At 36.5% G+C, this 19,080-nt stretch overlaps 4 protein-coding genes and 1 pseudogene across 5 annotated transcripts in view; all 5 read left to right on the forward strand.

Annotated features, from left to right (window-relative positions):
- The window catches only part of LOC110421402 (putative acyl-activating enzyme 16, chloroplastic), an 11,602-nt gene extending 10,862 nt beyond the window's left edge, over window positions 1-740 (forward strand). The window contains exons 15-17 of the mRNA XM_021435001.2: window positions 101-185; window positions 323-395; window positions 479-740. Coding sequence (XP_021290676.1) covers window positions 101-185; window positions 323-395; window positions 479-571 — 251 coding nt within the window. The 3' untranslated portion in view covers window positions 572-740. The remainder of the gene's footprint in view (window positions 1-100; window positions 186-322; window positions 396-478) is intronic.
- Window positions 741-1,040: 300 nt separating this feature from the next.
- On the forward strand, window positions 1,041-3,220 carry LOC110421210 (Pentatricopeptide repeat (PPR) superfamily protein). Its single transcript, XM_021434731.2, is given in 3 exon segments — window positions 1,041-1,380; window positions 1,382-1,509; window positions 1,512-3,220. Coding segments are annotated over 3 exon segments (1,827 nt in total). The 5' UTR covers window positions 1,041-1,228; the 3' UTR covers window positions 3,059-3,220.
- A 2,209-nt stretch (window positions 3,221-5,429) lies between these two features.
- Window positions 5,430-10,006, forward strand: LOC110421375 (selenium-binding protein 1-like). Its single transcript, XM_021434963.2, has 7 exons — window positions 5,430-5,612; window positions 6,641-6,836; window positions 7,696-7,923; window positions 8,077-8,308; window positions 8,458-8,565; window positions 8,712-8,984; window positions 9,469-10,006. The coding sequence occupies exons 1-7, from the start codon at window positions 5,501-5,503 to the stop codon at window positions 9,748-9,750; spliced, it is 1,431 nt and encodes a 476-aa protein (XP_021290638.1). The 5' UTR covers window positions 5,430-5,500; the 3' UTR covers window positions 9,751-10,006.
- Window positions 10,007-15,169: 5,163 nt separating this feature from the next.
- LOC110422200 (protein RALF-like 32 pseudogene) lies at window positions 15,170-16,989 on the forward strand (annotated as a pseudogene). Its single transcript, XR_016351592.1, has 2 exons — window positions 15,170-15,640; window positions 16,872-16,989. The product of XR_016351592.1 is annotated as a protein RALF-like 32 pseudogene (transcript).
- Window positions 16,184-17,685, forward strand: LOC149526851 (protein RALF-like 32). Its single transcript, XM_089784528.1, has one exon. It carries the CDS (start codon window positions 16,801-16,803, stop codon window positions 17,146-17,148), a length of 348 nt encoding a protein of 115 aa, XP_089640654.1. The 5' UTR covers window positions 16,184-16,800; the 3' UTR covers window positions 17,149-17,685.
- Window positions 17,686-19,080: the final 1,395 nt, after the last annotated feature.

A 19,080-nucleotide genomic window follows, 5' to 3' on the forward strand; every position in this document is an offset into this window, starting at 1 on the left:
ACTCAGTCCAGGAGTAGACCAATTTTTTTTTTTCCAAAACATGTCAAAAAAGTTGGGACTTCCTTTTCCTGGTTGTTTCATGTGATTAGATTTGTTGCAGCTCCCTTGACAAATTTTTCAGTTTTATTGAGCGTTACTCTTTCTCTGTGCTTAGCTACACCAGTGCCTGTGCATATGTTGCCTGTGTTCCTTCTCATTTTCTGTTGATGTATATTTTAGTATTCTGAGAAAAAAAGTGACAAAACTTGTATTGTTATTAGGAGAGGTTTAACAATCCATCTAATGCAATATTTCAATGAGTTCCTGCTGTTGTCTGACTCAGTTCTCTTTCACGCAGGACCTCCGAGTGTTCGTTTCAAATTGGACCCATCCTTATTGTGGATGAACCTTTTTCGGTAAGACTTTCACGCTGTCAGTGCGCGATTAGCAATTCTGCAATTGTGATGTTAGATTCAAGCATACCATTCTTGTGTTGCAGATTGATGGTGGCTTAATGACCCCAACCATGAAAATCCGAAGGGACAAAGTTGTAGCTCAATACAAGGAGGAAATAGCTAATCTTTACAAGTGAATATGACCATGATTACTTATTTATATTTGATGCGCTGATCATATATAGTCTTTATGCACTGTTAAGGCATCAAATGGTGTCATCTCTAATTGAGAAATAATTTTAAAATTAAATATTATTATTTAAAAATAAAAAATAAAAAAAACTTTCTGTCTCCAAACTCCTCCTCTTGTTCTTCTTCTTCTCTTGTACTCTTCTTCCCTTAACAATAATAAGTATAAAATCCTAAATATATCATTTTGAAGTTAGTCTCGGTCTCTCTTGTTTGCAGGATTTCAAAAGGGTTTGGACAGTACCACAACTCCAATAGACAATAATATTGTTTCAATTGGTTTGAGCTTCATGGTCTTGCAGCAAAAAAATTATTAATAGTGTTACAAAAAATTATATTTCTCTAAATTTTTAAAAAAGTAATATTTATTTTTAAATTTTTTAAAATTTAAAATTTATTTTTTATGAGACGGTATCTTTTGATGTCCCAAAAATTTTACTCGAATTGAAGATAATGTTAAAAGGCCCAAAAAGAATATAATATAATGTATTCTTCGCATCGGAGGCTTGGCTTCAACGTTCAAAGGCGCGAGACAAGCAAAGAGATTGTACTCAATTCAAATTCCCCTACGCCCATTGCCTCATTTGAGAAGCAAAAGCTAATGTATGCCAATTTTTCACTATCTACACCAACTCCAAATCTGTGCCAAACACCATTCTCCGTCCGTCACCAAGCAACTCCATGCCCACTTCATCAAGCTTGGTCTAACCCACTTTTCCCATTTACTTAACACTCTCATTAACGTCTATGCCAAATGCACTCCTTCAAGAAGCTATCCAATTATTCGATGAAATGCCCCAAAGGGACCATGTTTCATGGGCTACGGTTCTCACTGCTCACAACCAAGCCAACTTCCCGGACAAGACGCTCTCTCTGTTCCCCTTCATGTTTCACTTGACAGGTTGTTGCCTGACGATTTTGTTTTTGCTAGCCTGTTTCAAGGCTTGCGCTAGCTTGGGGCTATTAAGCAAGGCAAGCAAGTTCATGCAAATCATTTGGTGTCCCCATTTTTTGATGATGATGTTGTTAAGTCGTCTTTGGTTGATATGTATGCAAAATGTGGTTTGCCAGATGAGGGTCGAGTCGTTTTTGACTCTATTAAGTTGAAAAATATGGCTTCTTGGACTGCTATGTTATATGGTTATGCCAGAAAAGGGAGAAAAAAAGAGGCTTTGGAGTTATTTTTGAGGGTTCCTCTGAAAAATTTGTTTGCTTGGACTTCCTTGATATCTGGGCTTGCACAGAGCGGAAATGAGGTTGATGCATTTGGTTTGTTTATTGAGATGAGAAGGGAAGGGGTTGATGTAATTGACCCCCTTGTTCTTTCAAGTATAATTGGTGCTTCTGCTAATCTAGCGATGTTGGAACTAGGAAAGCAGGTTCATGGACTTGTTATAGGGCTTGGATATGAATCTTGCATGTTTATAAGCAATGCTCTTGTGGACATGTATGCAAAATGTAGTGATATACTGGCAGCAAGAGATGTTTTTAGTAAGATGTTGCACAAAGATGTTGTTTCTTGGACTTCAATGATAGTTGGGGCAGCTCACCATGGACAGGCTGAGGAAGCATTGTCCTTGTACAATAAAATGGTTTCACTTGGAGTAAAGCCTAATGAAGTAACTTTTGTTGGATTGATATATGCATGTAGCCATGTTGGTTTAGTAAACAGAGGCAGTGAACTTTTTAAGTCCATGACTGAGGATTATGGAATTCATCCTTCCTTGCAACACTACACCTGTTTGTTGGATCTTCTTGGACGATCTGGATACCTTGATGAGGCTGAGAATATTATTAACTCAATGCCATTTAAGCCTGATGAGCCTACCTGGGCAGCATTGTTAAGTGCTTGTAAGCACCATGGGAATGCCAAAATGGCTATTAGGGTTGCTGACCATCTTCTGAGCTTAAAACCTGAAGAACCTTCATCATACATCCTGTTATCTAATATTTATTCTAGTTCCAGTTTATGGGAACATGCTTCAAAAGCAAGGCACTTGCTGGAAGCTATGGACGTAAAAAGGGATCCAGGTTATAGCTACGTGGACTTTGGAAAAGAAAGCCAAGTGTTTTATGCTGGGGAGACATCTCATCCCATGAAGGCTGAGATTTTTGGTTTGCTGAAGGAGTTGGATGTAGAGATGAGGAGAAGAGGTTATGTTCCTGATACTAGCTGTGTTTTGCATAACATGGAACAACAAGAGAAGGAGAGGCAACTATTTTGGCATAGTGAGAGGTTGGCTGTGGTTTATGGGCTGCTGAAGGGTGTTCCAGGAACAGTAATAAGAATAGTGAAGAATCTTCGTGTATGCGGAGATTGTCACACCGTCTTAAAATTCATTAGCAACATTGCAAAGAGAGAAATTGTTGTCCGAGATGCCAAGAGATATCACCATTTTAAAGATGGGAAATGTTCATGCAATGATTTTTGGTGAATTAATGATTAGTTTGCAATTTTCCTTTGCTTCTTCATATGTGTTCTGCCTCTTGTGCAAGAGAATTCCCTCTGCATGTCAAGTACATTTGCATCTATGCGTCCCCCTTTTTGTCACTTCCAAGATGTTTAACATTTGGAGCAATATACATGTGCTTTTAAACCATTTGTGCTTGATTCATATAGAAATGCATGTGTGTGTTTGTTTGTGTATATATATATATATATATATATTCTCCTTGCTGTATACTTGCAGTTTCTAAATTTTGATGGTATGTTTTTAACTGTGTTCAAGTAAATTTTTCTTGCCATCACTGTTAGTTATCCTCTACATCTTAACTGCCTGATGCGCATGCTCAGTTCCTTCCTTCAATATGACCAAGTGCTGCATGAAAATTGGTGACCTTTTTCAGGTTATATATTTTTGAAAGGTAAATTTGACAATAGCAAATTTAAAAAGACATGGGAAAAAGGATCTATGTAATAATTTTGGAAAATACATAGAGAGTAAAAGCAGGTGAATTATGCTATCCTCTATGTATAAATTTCATAGGCTGCAAAAACAGATTTTGGAAAATTGGTTCCTTTCTAGAACAAAAGGGGAGTGATCTCAGACCTACAGTCACCATCAATGTTGACAATATCTTTCCATTAGAAAAAGAAAATAAATTATTTCTAATTTCCTTGAAATTTTCCAAATATGATCTCCTCGTTTTTAAGCGGACATACTATAGAATTGTTCATTTAGATTCTTTTTAAATAAAAATATTTAGAAAATTTTTAATTCGAAATTAGTGCAATTTTTAAGAATAAAAAATTAAAATTTATATAGTGTGATAATTTTTAAAATTAATAAAAGATAAAATTGTTTAAACAATATTACTATGTAATCAAATTAATAGAAACATTAGTGATTAAACTTATATGTCTAAGATATTCTTTTGAAATGAACTGTTTATTTGCAACATTAAATTATTAATGGATTCATGTGCAATTTAAGTCAAAATTTTAAAAAATTAATATATTATAACCTAAAAATATTTATTCAGCATTAATTTGTACATATTCAATTTATTTGTACCATATCCCACGTTAACATCATTACCTATTATCCACAAATTTTGGTCAAGGCTCCCTAATTGAGATGGGCATTATCCTTTTCTTTTTTTCTTTTTTTTTTATTTTCAAGACATTTGGCATACGATTGTTTTTTCCTTAATTATTTAATTGAGATTGGATTATCCATTTTTCTTCTCTTTTGAAGAAATTTGACATATGATGGTTTTTTCTTAATTATTAATTTTTTGAAGCGAGTAATCTAAAAATATTAAATTTTATTATCGAGTTAAACAATTTTTTTTATGTATGTTATATTATAAGACTTAATTTTGAATTTGACAATCAAGTTTCCCAAACGAAATGTAATAATTGTTGTACATATAATATAATAATTTTTTAAAAAAATTTTCATTACTTGGTTTTCATTTTATATTATCTTCTACAGCATTATGCCTTTATTCAACATCATATGGGCAATAATTTCATTTAAGGTGAAACAGTTTTTCATATTTATCATGTTCAATTTTCTTACATAAAACTTTTTGTTCGAAAGATATAACCCTTTTTATGCACGTCACTCACCTAAAACCAGCCTTACTTTAATTTATTCTCAATGGATATAATCATCGCCTTTTCTAAATAACGAAAAAGCAAAAGTTATCTTCTCAGATAACTTAAAATATCAAATACAGATAAGATATCTGTGGATTTATCAATCTTGAATCTGACCAGCTCAATGCAATAATTATTGTACATTATTCATCTTCTTTTTTTATTTATTTTATGTATCTACGATTTTAATGATAGTTACAAAATTAATCTCCCGATAATCTCTCGATAATCTACAACTATACATTTAAAAAATAAAAGCTGCAACTGTGACAGCTCATTTCTTGATTGTAATCCAAGTCTAACACGTGTCCCCCGTATTTAAAGACCATAAAATCCACTACTAATCGAGATCCTGAAATTTAATCCTAATGACATCAAAGGCAAACAGGGCCATGTGTACAAGTAGGCTCCAACTCTGAATCCGGAAAAAGAGTCCGTGGGACAAACACCACTGCTGCGTTTTATAAAATGGATAACACGTGTCAGGATATAAACCGTCGGATGAGACCACCCTACACGGATATACATCGAATCTGGACACGTAGGATGTAGACAACACCGCTGGCCATGTTCAGACAAGATGACGCTTGACGTAAATGGTGGATAATGACAATTATAGCAAGTTTCTCGAATAGCCATATTTGTCACCATAAATTGCAGATATTTAGTCCCTTTCGGTTGGACTCTATAAAAGAGCTTCTTTCCTCATAAAGTTGGTCTTTCAAGAAAAGAAGGAAGAGATAAAAAGGAAGAGTTTTAAGACAGAGAGAAGATGGCTGGGAACGGGACAGGGTGTTGCAAGACAGGACCAGGATATGCTACTCCACTGGAAGCCATGTCTGGTCCTACAGAAGCCCTTATTTATGTCACCTGTGTTTATACCGGTACTTTCCTTTCTTTTACTTCAATGATTCTCCCTCTTTTATTTGAATTATTTGCAAGAATTGGGTTATCTGGGAAAGTTGAAGCATTGTTTGGATTGATCCTTGTATGTCTAGAATTATGGATTGCTATGTATGGAAAAGTTAATTGGGTGTTTTTTTAAAAAATAAAAAATTGCCATTCCTCTCATTTTTTTCATAACTTTTCTGAGTGAATTCAAGAAAACATATGACCCCCTTGTATCTACTTTGCTATCTCTTAAGCTAAGCAAACATAGTTGAGAGAATCTATCTGCTTTCTATAAAGTAATTGGTGGAAAATAATTACAGTGTGAAATAAAAAGTTTTATGTGGTTGATGGGATGTAAAGTGTTTTAATAATAAGAAAAGCAGTATCAGTTTTAAATGAAAATGAAATATAGAAATTTTTGGTGCAAGTCATTATAAGTTCCCCCTTCTTATTTTCTTTTAAGTATTTTAACCATAAATTTATTGTCTATGGCCTCACTTCCCTTCAAATTAATTTTCTCTTACTTCACAATCTGGTTCTAATTCAATGGAGTGGATCTTTCTTACATATACGTTATACCTCTACCCACCTTGCATGTTTTGTAAGATTTTGGACACTCAATTTGAAGCGTTATTATGCTTTTTACTTTATCTAGCCATGATTATCAAGCGTGTGCAAAATCTTATTACTATCCAAGTTTCTACCGGAATATGAATCCTGATGCTACCTGATATTGAAATGACTTAATTACAACATAATTTCTATCATGTTAGTAGGCTTTTACTTGTGTTTTTTCTTCTCCACTTAGAACTGGTTAATTTTTACCTCTAAGTATAGTATTGAATCACTGTGCTTTGTTTTGGTATACTTCTAAAACAAAGGTTGCATATGATCCTTTTCTTGAAAGGTCTTTATTTTCTTGTTTTAGGTAGTACTTATTCCATCCATCTGGTTATTCTGGCCAAGTTTTCTTAGTTTTGAAGTTGTAAAATGAGTTTTCAATGCTTCTATATCAATGCAGGAACTGGAAGGGAGAAGCCAGATTTCTTGGCTACAGTTGATGTAGATCCAAACTCACCTACTTATTCTAAAGTTATACACCGGCTACCTGTGCCATATGTAGGTGATGAACTACATCACTCAGGCTGGAACTCATGCAGCTCTTGCCATGGAGATCCTTCAGCAGATCGACGTTTTCTGATCCTGCCTTCATTGGTGTAAGAAACTATATGTTTTGCTGGATTTTCATTTCCCTTTTGGCTGTAATAGATATTATTATCTGGGTGAACTAAAACAAGTAGAATGGAGGTAACAAATGAACCTAGATAATTGAGAACAGCTACTGTAATTGAAAAAAACTACCATTTTTTAGGCTTCCAATGATGTTTATCAGGATGATAGTGCTCAAATTAATCAGTTGGAGTCTGGCCTAATACATGCTGCTGAGAAATCACAGTCCACTCAGATATCTCTACTACTTTGGGATATTTGAATGTTTGACCCATCATTTTCCTTCAAGCTTTCTGCTTGGTTGCATATCTTTGCATCTAAGCATGTCTTTGACAATTCATGTATTCTGTAATCTATAATTATTCTCATTTTTGCTTAGATTTTACATTTTCTAAGGATGCTTAATTTTAATTTAACTAGCTCTGTCACTGTCTTACAGAGATGAACTTTGCATATATGAAGTCTTAAAATGATCAAAGCTGTTTCAATAGGTTAATTTCGTGAAAATGTGGATCTTATCTGGGAACAACTTATTTAAGCTTACAAAATAGGAGTTTGAATGTCTCACCTTAGAGACGCCTGTTTCTAATTGAACAAACTGTCTTTTCATGTAAATGAATTATGACGTCCATTTGTTACATCATCTCTAGTGTATAACAAGAAACAATGTGGTTTTGGTACTATACAATCAGTTATGGTGATTGTTACACTTTTTATTACTAGATCCTTTCAAGGAGAGACACATATGCCTTTAAATGCTACAGATATTATTTAATGGTTCCACTTCCACTCATACGTCTTGTTAAGGTATATAAATTTCATTACATGTTAGTTTTATTCTTTCAGATCTGGCCGTATCTACGTGATTGACACACAGACAAATCCAAAGGCTCCCTCATTGCATAAAGTTGTTGATCCTGAGGATATTGTTCAGAAGACAGGCCTAGCATATCCACACACATCCCACTGCCTTGCCTCTGGTGATATAATGGTTTCATGTCTTGGAGACAAAGATGGAAATGCCAAGGGAAATGGATTTCTTCTCCTTGATTCAGAATTCAATGTGAAAGGGAGGTAAAGCAAAAGACCAAAACAAGAAAAAGATTTTGAAAAATGGAAATAATTGCTATTGTGCTTTATGGTGCATGATATTGGGAACAACTATCACTTGTGATTGAACTCTAAAACAATCAGATTGAAACTCTTAACTCCTGTTGCCTTCTTCAGGTGGGAGAGGCCAGGGCATAGTCCTCTGTTTGGCTATGATTTCTGGTACCAACCTCGACATAAAACAATGATCAGCTCATCTTGGGGAGCTCCTGCAGCTTTCACAAAAGGTTTCAACCTTCAGCATGTTGCAGATGGTCTATATGGAAGGCATCTGTATGTGTACAGCTGGCCTGATGGTGAATTGAAACAAACATTGGATCTTGGTGACACTGGACTCATACCCTTGGAGGTGATTGCATGTTAATGTTGTGAACATGTTACAACTTTGTTTCTATGACTAGATTTTTCTCGTTAATTATTATGTGGTTTGTTATTGTTGTTATGATATGGGGGAGACTTGGGATTTACATATATCCTTTGTCATTTTTTTTTATGCAGATAAGGTTCCTGCATGATCCTTCTAAAGATACAGGTTTTGTTGGGTGTGCCTTGGCAAGTAACATGGTGCGGTTCTTCAAAACCAAAGATGGATCATGGAACCATGAGGTGTGCACACAAAATAGCTCTACTTTTGTGCTTGAGTGTGTCATTGTGTAGCTTTACAGATTGTTGTGCGAATTTTGCAATTGTTGTTGTACTTAGTCTTCAAGCTCCACAAGCATAGTATATAATCTCCTTATCAATTGCTGCAGGTGGCAATCTCCGTGAAACCACTGAAGGTGCAAAACTGGATTCTTCCTGAAATGCCTGGGCTTATAACCGATTTTCTAATCTCTCTTGATGATCGTTTTCTCTATTTTGTCAACTGGCTTCACGGAGATGTTCGACAATATAATATTGAGGACCCTAAAAATCCAGTCTTGGCAGGGCAAGTATGGGTTGGAGGACTGATCCAAAATGGAAGCCCCGTAGTGGCTGTAACAGAAGATGGTAAAACGTGGCAATCAAATGTTCCTGAGATCCAGGTCTGTTGTGCCTTTTATCCATATAAAACTTGTAGGTTGATTAGTGGTTAGAGAAAATGGCAGTGTAACATCAGCACCACACAATCATAGTTTTGATGTAACTTTCCTTGACACTGTGTTAGAAGTTAGAAAATAAGATTGTCTATTCCATCTCTGAAAAACAAAACAAGGCATAGACCCGGAGATGCATGATGGGGGTTATTGGTTTCTGGCCTGATTACTGTAACTGGCAGATTTATCATTTGACCAGCATGATGCCTGCAGAAAGAGCTGTAAACGCATCCTTGAGTACTCTAATTTATTATGACCTGATTTGTCATTAGCAAGCAAACACTTGGTAATGATGTCTTAGGAAATGGCATCACATAGACAATAAACCATGTCCAGTACATCTTTCACAGATAACCATGTTTTTTTATGGAACTAAAGCATTCATTGAAGGATAGTCAGGTAGTGAGGATTGATAGACTTATGTTCTTTACAGGGACATCGTCTGAGAGGGGGACCCCAGATGATACAGTTGAGCTTAGATGGGAAGCGGCTATATGTCACCAACTCGCTATTCAGCACATGGGATCGCCAATTCTATCCTGAGCTTGTTGAGAAGGGTTCCCACATGCTACAGATTGATGTTGACACTGAGAAAGGAGGTCTCAAAGTAAACCCATACTTTTTTGTTGACTTTGGAGCTGAGCCTGATGGCCCCTCCCTGGCCCACGAGATGAGATATCCAGGTGGTGACTGCACCTCAGATATTTGGATTTAGGCATCCTGAACCAATCTAGCTTTGAAGAATCACCCTTTAACAAAGAAGGAAAAAATAATAATAATAATCAATGCAATCTGTAGATTCCTGTGACAACATGTTGGGATCATCGGAATTAGATAATGCATGTAATTATAAACTCTACATCAGCTCATCAATGTGGAATAATATACAGCTCAAATTAGTCAATAAAGAGTTTGAATTGTATAAATTGCTTCATGGCGGTGGCACTTTAATGGAATTTGATTTCTGAAAATGGTTCTTTTATTGCTCTTAGAGTGCATAGTTGCTTGGTTATCCAGTTATATATCCGGAAATGCTCATGTTCATGTAGCTTTAGATAGCAAGTTTATTGGACATCAACCGTAAATTCCATTCACGAGTTTGATGTTTATTCTATTTTTAGATTATGTCATGTTATTTGCAAATTTGTTGGGGAAAAGGTTCTCTTAAACCTTAATGAGGTGGCATACTTCTTTGTTTAGGTGCTATGAACTTGATTTCAACACTACTGTTATACTAAATGGTTGCTGTATCAAAGAAGAGAAACATGCTGAAGGATGGATTTTTTTTTTTGGCAGAGTATGCTGCTAAAAAACTTCTTGAAATTAGAGTTACAAAAAGTACTAGTAATTTTTATTTCTCTTGACTTGTGATTTTTGGTGTCAAATTATGGGAAAAAAAGAGTTGGTTTTATGCATTTAATTTTTTACTTGTATAAATTTATTCTTCACTTGTTTTGACAATCTTTAAAAGCAAAATCTTCAACAATATTAATATGTGGTACAAGTTAATTTGCCAGTACAAACCCCTTTTTGGATAATACTTCAATCCCATGAAAAGAACTTGCAGAGATCATCTAGTGGTAACTGGTAAGAACTTGCACATGATACGTTTCATGAGAACCAAATTAAACTATTCCAATTTAAAACTTTTTTCTTCACATGGCTTTAATTTCCTCTCCCTGGAGTCTTTTAACAGTCCCATCAAACAAAAGCATGATTTGTCACAAACTTTTTATTACACAGAAGCAAAGGGTCAACAGAACATCGATCAATTATAGCAAACGGAAGGCAATCAATCAGCAAAGTGTATATCCTGAATGAACCAAAAGTACATATCAGAATCTGTTAATGACAAAAGGCCCGTGTTAAGGGATAAAAGTTTCTAATTTTAGAGTTCCATTTAAATGGTGTAAGATAAGTGGGAACAGTGACACCCGTGCGGTTCCAGTTTATGACTGTTCGGTCTTGTTCTAGTTTTCTCTGGAGCTGTTAAGCCTTGTGTCTCTGCATTTTGATGCCACCCAAGCTTGTTGGTCAGCCTGGTAGGAAGGTGGGTTTGGATAGAAATTTTAAAGCATAGCACTTTCTTCTTAAATAAGGATAAGGAGAACATATTCTTCTTCTTTTATGACAAGGAGAAATCCTTCATTGTTCAATGACAGTTAAGAATTGTTGCTCAGATCATTTGATGGTAAGTTCAGGAAAAAACAAAATGGATATGGCGTTGTTATCTTGTTTTTTTTGTTTTCTTCTGAAAGGTAGAAAAAGATTTATTAATACAATTCAATTACAGAATTCCCTATATAACCAGATAGGTAATCATTTGAGATCCATCACATGACAACCCATGCTTTATACAAAGGAACAGCTATACAATCCCAAAACTGAAAGAACCAACCAGTAGAACATATATGAAAGGATTTGAATCTTAAAAATAAACATATATCACAGGATTTTAAACGATCATACCTAAAAAGCTCATACCTTTGACCATTTAAGGCTTGAACTTATCTCTTCTCCCACTAGAACTAAAGTAAAGAAATTAAAATGAGGTGACCTTTCCAGCCTATATCCACAGTATTGTGTAATGTAATTCTCTTTTCAGGCTTTTGGGTATTGGAAGAGTTTTTAAACAGAATAAGTCTGTTGAAATCTGATATTATATATTAAGTCTGCTGAAAGCAAAGTGATATAAATTCTATAGGTAGACTCTGAAAGAAAAGGGTACCTGTTCCCAGAATCTTGATTGACAGAATTGTCAGACTCTAGAAGATGCTGATTACGGCTCCTTGATTTGCCTGAAGGAAACAGATAATAGCAGAAGAAGACCACCCCAACTGAAAACATAACACCTGCCCCCCCTGCCAACCATTGAAAGCTTTCTCTAGGAATGTACCATCTTCCCATCATAGCAGCACCGTTGCCCAAGAAGGAAAATGAGATCTCTATCAGAAGAGGAACAACACTCTCTTCTGATGAATCACTTCTTTTCTGATCTCGCACTTTCTTCATATTAACCCAGTTTCGATACCAAATGTACATGGTGTAAAGGGAAAGAAACAAGACCCCCTAGAGAAATATTAAGTAGCCTCTTGCAAAGTCCTGGTTGTTGCTCTCGCAAAGATAAGTAAGATGAACTGCCAGGAACAAGAAATGGTGCCAATAGAGGCTGCCAAATGACTTTTCCATTTCCAGGCAAATACAGATGATAAAGAAGCAGCAAGGTACTGATACAAAGGCTACTAGCATTGTTATATGGCATGAGCGGAAAGGATGACAGATGAGAACCGCTGAGTTCACATAGCAAACCATGGCTAAAAGCAACTGTTGAATGGAGAGTTGGCCATGGTTTTGTCATCTTTGGCATGGAAAACGAACAATTAATCTGGTGGAAGGAACTAAGAAAATGAAGATCAGGACTTTTTTGGTGCTTCAAATTGAGATAAGTAGCATGTCTCGTATGACTTCATTTGCCAAAACATTTTCAGTCAACGGTAGGAACAAGCTGGATAAAGATTAAGACCAGTTGACATGTGACAGCTGCCATGGCAATAGAGGGGGATTTTCTTTTTATTGTATATTTACTTCTTATATAAACAAGAAATGCTTTGTTAAAAGATTAATGCCTTCATTGTTGTCGTAAAAGTTAAACTTCTTACTGTAATTTTATAGTCTCTAGTACACTAGTGAATCAAATCCTATACTTGAACTAAACTTAAAAAGCATTCAAATACTTTAATTTAAGCCTTACGGCAACATGAAATGATAATTTTTTCGTAGGATTTGATTTTTAGGGTGAGATAAGAAATGCTTTACCGTATTGAGAAATTTTTTTGTAATCGGGTCCTCTTGAAGGATTGTGTAGAAGATAGGATTTGGAGAAATATTTGGAAGAACCTAGTGCCTCACCGTATTAAGATTTTCTGTTGGCAGGTGCTGCATGAGAGGGTGGCCGTCGAGCAAGAGCTAGCGAAAAGGAACTTAATCGACCAAGAGGAAGCTGCGTGTGTCCTCTGCAAGAGTGAACCTGAGAGGTAAGACAGTTCCTCCATTGTCCTGAGGTCTGGCAAGTGTGGATGAGATGTAGAGAATGAAGGTATTGGGTTGTCCCAAGGATTTAATTAACTCGTTTAACCTTGGAATGTTGCTTGCGGAAAGGGAGATTAAAATTTGGTGCATGGCCTTTAAGCTATTTTGTGGTCGTGTGGTTGTATAGAAATGATACGGTCTTAGAGGAGTACCTGGTGCTGACAGGTTTTTGAATTAGTTTAACTCAGAGTTGCCACTGGGTCAAGCTAAGTGGCCTCTGAGTATGGCGCGGTTTAGACACTTTAGATTCCAGTGAGGGCGCAAGGTTAAGAAAAGGAAGAAAACCAGAATTGTGGAGGAGTGGAGCAAACCCACGAAGGGGAGATGAAATATAATGTGGATGGGGCAGCCAGTGCTGCCCTGGGGCGCGGGATGGGGCATATGAGAGATGAAGGAAACATCAAAATTGTCTTTTCAAAAGCTATTGGAGTGGAAGATGCTAGTGGCAGAAGTCAGGCAATTAGGGAGGCTTTTTTACCTTTGCGTCAAATGGGCCACACATTCGTTGTTATTGAAAGTGACTCAAAAAATGCGTCAAATGGACTAACAACCCATCGACGCCTGGAGGCTTAGGAAGTGGATTCTGCAATTGAAAGGTTAAGAAGGAGGTGAAGAAATGGACATAAACACATCTACAGGAAACTAATCACTTGCTGATTGCCAAGCGGCAAGTCGACTTGTTGAATGTCTATGATTAATTCCTTAGTGCTTGGGTTCTTTAATGTTCTGCTTCTTGTTTGTGTCCTTGTGCATCTGTGATACTGTTGTGTCGATTAAAATGTTATCTCTGACTGTGTTTTGGATGCTGTTGGGAAGGTCTATGTCTATTTCTTGCGTTCTCCTAAGGGGGCCCTTGGATGATGTTCTCTGCTTTTGGCCATGATGAGGTTCTGGTGACATTGACTACTACTGTTTTTGTGATTCGTGTGTGAGTGGTGGACTCTGGTCTTTGAGATGTGCAGGAGATGCTGATGGGTTTTCTTTTGAAGAGCACCTATAGATTTGTGGATATTTATGGCTCAGGGGCTCTTTTTGATGCAGCCACCTGAGGAATATGAGAGTTATGGGGTAGGCTTGTTCTATGTGGCTACTCTATAGTTCTGTTAGGTTGCTTGGGTAGTGTAGAGTTGGAATGTTGTGTACAGTTTTACGACCCTCTCACCTGATATTTATGATGGTGGCGATATGCTTTGTTTTTGCTTTCTGAAAAGGTATGGGTGGGCTTTGTTGTTTTTTCTGAGGAGAGTTACTTCAGGCGTGTGTGTGATCAGTGATCGCTTTGGTTTATAAGACCTGTGGCTGTGGCGTGCTGTGATGATTGAAGACTGTTAACCCCAAATAGGTGAGTAACAGACTTTAATCAAGTTTGTACTTCTCCCAAAGGTGAACCTTCGGTATCCTCTGCTCTGAAATAAACAACAAATTTCAAAAAAAAAAAAGAAGAAATGCCTTTGCTCTTGATCATAGAAAGTAGTCTTAGATTACTTGTTCTCTTCCACCTACATTTTGTTTGAAAAAAGTCATTTGGAGGTTACTGATTTTGCTACAGTTCACGAGTTCATTTCTCCCTTCATATTTCAACACAGAATAGTGTTTTAAGTTGAATCCAAACAAAGAGAAAATGACATCTCTATCGACTAACATTGAGACTCTCCTGTTATAACAGGTTGTGAGAGAGAATTATGTTTTCTGAGTACTCACGTGAATGAAAGAGTGAAGAACCTCAATTATAAGCCTCGCCATTAATTTCCACGAAAACCTGTCCGCTTGTGAATGCCTACTTGCTCTGGAAGGAAAACCTCTAAACTCAAAAGCAGAGGCAAAGCTCCGAACCCAAATTGATTATAGGGATTATATGTTAAAAGTCCTTGTCAGATATGGCAACTTGAACGCAACCCCACAGCAATTCCATAACCCCATTGGTTACCATACATTAGAAAAAAGAAAGATATGTTCACAACACGGTAGCTACAGGGGAACTAAGACCTGACCCTACAGTGCATTGATGGAGAATCACTCCAATAATGATTAAAGTCATTCGACATAACATTGGAATTGTCTACAAAAGCTGAAAACCAAGCTGAAGAGAACTTGTTCTCACTCCACCCCCCCACCTCCCAAAAAAAAAATGAAAACAAAATGGAAGGAGATTTATGCCATGTCTCTTTTACTTGCACCACTACTAATCATGCTGCTGTTTCAAGAGCTTAGCCCCCATTATAGAGTTGCTGCTGCTGCTGCAGATAACAGCTATCATGAGAAAAAAAAATGTGATGGTTCAATGGCAGAATGTGGTGACATTGATGAAGAACTTCTTATGGAATCTGAGTCAAGTCGAAGAATTCTGCAGGCAAATAGAATTAGTTATGGGGCTATCAGGCGTGATTTACCAGCATGCGGTGGTTCTGGAGGTCAGCCTTACAGCACGAGCTGTCTACCTCCTTCGTCGAATCGATATACCAGAGGTTGCTCCAAGATTTACAGATGCAGGCATTGACCCTTCAGTTAATCCAAATGTGAGCATGAGGAATAAAACATGTAATTTTGGTTTGTGGTTTTTTTACTTCCAATATAATTTTGCTCTCCGTTGCTTACAGAGATTATTATCATTGTTATTTTCTTAAGTTCCTTACATTCAGCATTAATCAAATGTAAAATGTTGGATAAGGGAGTGATTAAGTAAATTAAACTAATTGGCTTGGTTTTTTTTTTTTTTCCGTTTTCCACCGACATTTTCACAGTAGAGCTCCATGCTGAATTAATTTAAGAAATAGGTAGATCAGCAATGCAATGCTGGTAGTCAAATGAGGGGTAGGATAGGCATAGTTGTTTTCCATAAACTACAAATCACAAACATTGAAGCCAATTTAATCCAAGTTCTACTATCTAATTTTCTCTTTATTTTTTCCTACTTCTGGTATTGGCACTTTTCCATCATTTAAAAGACAATGGATATTTGATTTAGTATTTTTTTTTAATAATTTAACCTCATTTTTTTCCTTTTTTTTTTTTTGAAAAAGACTACTGTCTGACACTTTGTCCTTATCTTGTATTGTTTTCCCAACAGCAAAGTTTGTTTGAAAAGGACAGAGAATGGGTACATGCCCATTTTCATCAATGTCTATAACAATAACAAGCCCAAAATCATGAATCTGCTGCCAGTATGCTTCATCATGACTTTGGTCGCATACATTATGTACCATTGGCTTACCATAATCAACCACAATTACTTCTGGTACCAATTTCACAGTACTTCACATCTTTCTTTGACTACACAAACAATTTTCTCTTCTGCTCTTGGAAACTCGAATAATCTATTATGGCAGTGGTAGTCTTAACCTCAAGTCTAATCTAGTCCCAACCCTCTTCTTTTTCTTTCTTTCGCAAAGATAAAAGGAGTGCCTATCACTTGATTTCCATTTCGAAGAAATGAGTGAGATCACTATTGTTGTCCCATCTGAATATGAAAAATACATCACAAATATATACTTTTGAAGCAAGAAACAGCAAATGAGGAATAAAAGAAATTCAGTGCCATCATATAGGTTAGGTGAAAGTGCGGTCCCTCAGCTTCTCCCTAATGGGGCTTCCACTACCGCCTTTACAGAAAAGAAAATGCTGCTGATACCCCATAAAGTGCTCACGTAGTTAAATCCAATGGCACCCCAAGGCCAGAATGAACATCACCATGAAGTCTCTTCATTTCTTCTTCCTTGTGCTCGTTAGCTTACTTTACCTCACTAACAGTGCTATGTCGCTGGTGAGCGATGCATACATGCCATGCAATGGATCAATAGGAGAGTGCAATGAAGCGAATGAGATGCTAATGGAATCAGAAATAAGCCGAAGGTTTCTTGAACAGAAGAAATACATATCACCTGGGGCACTGAAAAGAGACCAACCGGTTTGCAGTGGAGGCTCTAGCGGTGAAGCTTATAGTAAGACTGAAGGCTGTCTACCCCAACCATCCAATCCTTACAATCGAGGGTGCTCCAAATACTATCGTTGCAGGTCTGATTCCTGATTCACGCTGTATTTTCTCTTTCAGTTTTGTGAAATATATTCCAAAAGTCCATAAGACTCAATGTTCTAAAACTTCATATTTGTTCTCTGCCTGGGTGCTGTCATTGCTCATGATTCTTACAATCCAGATGATAAACAAGGAAAGAAAGTAAAAAGCTGATACCGGGAATTCTCCTGTGCAAGTTATAAGCCCCAGGAATTTCTACAGAATTAACATTTACAAGTATTACTTGAGAGTCCACAAAATTCTCGTATCATTACAATTAACTCAAGAATTTTTACATATTCTTTCAACATGAAGAGTGTACGTATCATTCTTAAACTATTCAGTTGCATCTTACTTTTTTCTGTTTCTATATATTATACCGCTCAACAATTTTTGATGTTGCAATTTAGTTGTTAATGGTAGCATAGCCACCCGAAACTACACATTGCTAATCAAACTATATGAATCACAAAGCAAAAAAGTTTCAGATACTGGAGGAACCTAAAGTTTGATAATATCAAAGTTAACATTTCTGACCATAAAAACTGAAAAAGGAAGAAACTATAGTTATCAGCTGGCCTACATGTTGAGTTTCCTCTTCAATTGTATGGAACTTGCTATATTCTCAAATGTCAGATTTACAGTGTCAAGGAACGAGCTTTGTTTTGCTGGGGGAAAAAAAGTCAAAAACCTTATCCAAATTCAATCAAGTACATAAACTATTAATGCAATAAAAAAGTAAAGTTGGCACACATGCAAGGCTCATTGGGTGAAGAATCTAATGTATTGGCATCAAACCCCAACAATATTTTTATGGTTGAAAATACAAAAAGCATATAGAGAGTGAGGGTGAGACCAGTCACTGGAGAGCAAAATCAAACTTCATTTATAATTGAATCAGGGGCTTAGAATCAGAAAAGATTGCGCCTAGGAAAACAAAAAGTTGCAGTTGGCAGAAAATGAAATGAAAGAAGCCAAAAACAGATACTGGGTATGGACAAAACATAATTAACTTGTTAATGATTATTTGAGCTAGTAGATCAAGTGAAAGCCAGCTAGCACGCATGTAAACTTTGACGATATGCAGAGTTAAAAGTAACTGTTTTAATTTTCTCAATCTTTCAAAACTGGCTTGTCACCATTAGAACTTTTTAAATAGACCTTGTCCCACGGGTACCATACTGCTGTCTCAAAGCAATTTTAAGGTCAATATCAATTTATTCCACAAGGTGTATCGGCCAGAAACATATGCTAAAGCAGACAATCTTTTCTTCGCATGTCTCCATCCAAAATTTTGACCCGTCTCCTAAGCCTATTGGCTCAAGAAGCCACGATTCTTCAATGAAACCGGACCACACCAAAGACTCCACAATTGTAGTGTTGGATGATTTTTTAAATTTCCTGGCAGGTAGAATCTATAGCATACCCTGATTAAAAAGGTCTAAACTACTAGCTTCCAAGTACTCCCCTTCTATTACCGTTTTTAGCTAGCAGCTGATCAAGTTATTGCATACAAACCGCAAGAAGTTCAGTTCAATTATTTGATTGGCTCAGTAGATTGATATGATAACCTTCCACTTCATGATTTAAACCTAGATTTGTTAACTAAACCATCAAATGCAGCTTTCTATATGAATCCATTTTATATGAATTAAAGACGAATACCTGGGTTCCTTTATGCTAACATTAATTGTTGGTTAAATGTTTATAAAAATAATGCCAAGTGCAAGGCCAACCCCGATTTAAACAGCAGAATCCTCCTGGCTATAAGCTGAATGGTACCAAAATCCAAGTCTGAGTTCAAGAACTTGTGACTTCAAAATTGGCAAGCCAAGAGGGAAAGAAAAGAAAGAGCCTCCTTTACCCCTAAAAGAGAAGGTCCCCATTCACAGTCCACTTCTTACCAGCTTCTCAGAAGTTTTTCTTGTTTCCTTTTTTATACTAGCC

This window comes from Theobroma umbraticum, unplaced genomic scaffold (assembly GCF_002168275.2).
Source record: "Theobroma umbraticum cultivar Fairchild unplaced genomic scaffold, ASM216827v3 scaffold_130.0, whole genome shotgun sequence".
Lineage (NCBI taxonomy): Eukaryota > Viridiplantae > Streptophyta > Magnoliopsida > Malvales > Malvaceae > Theobroma > Theobroma umbraticum.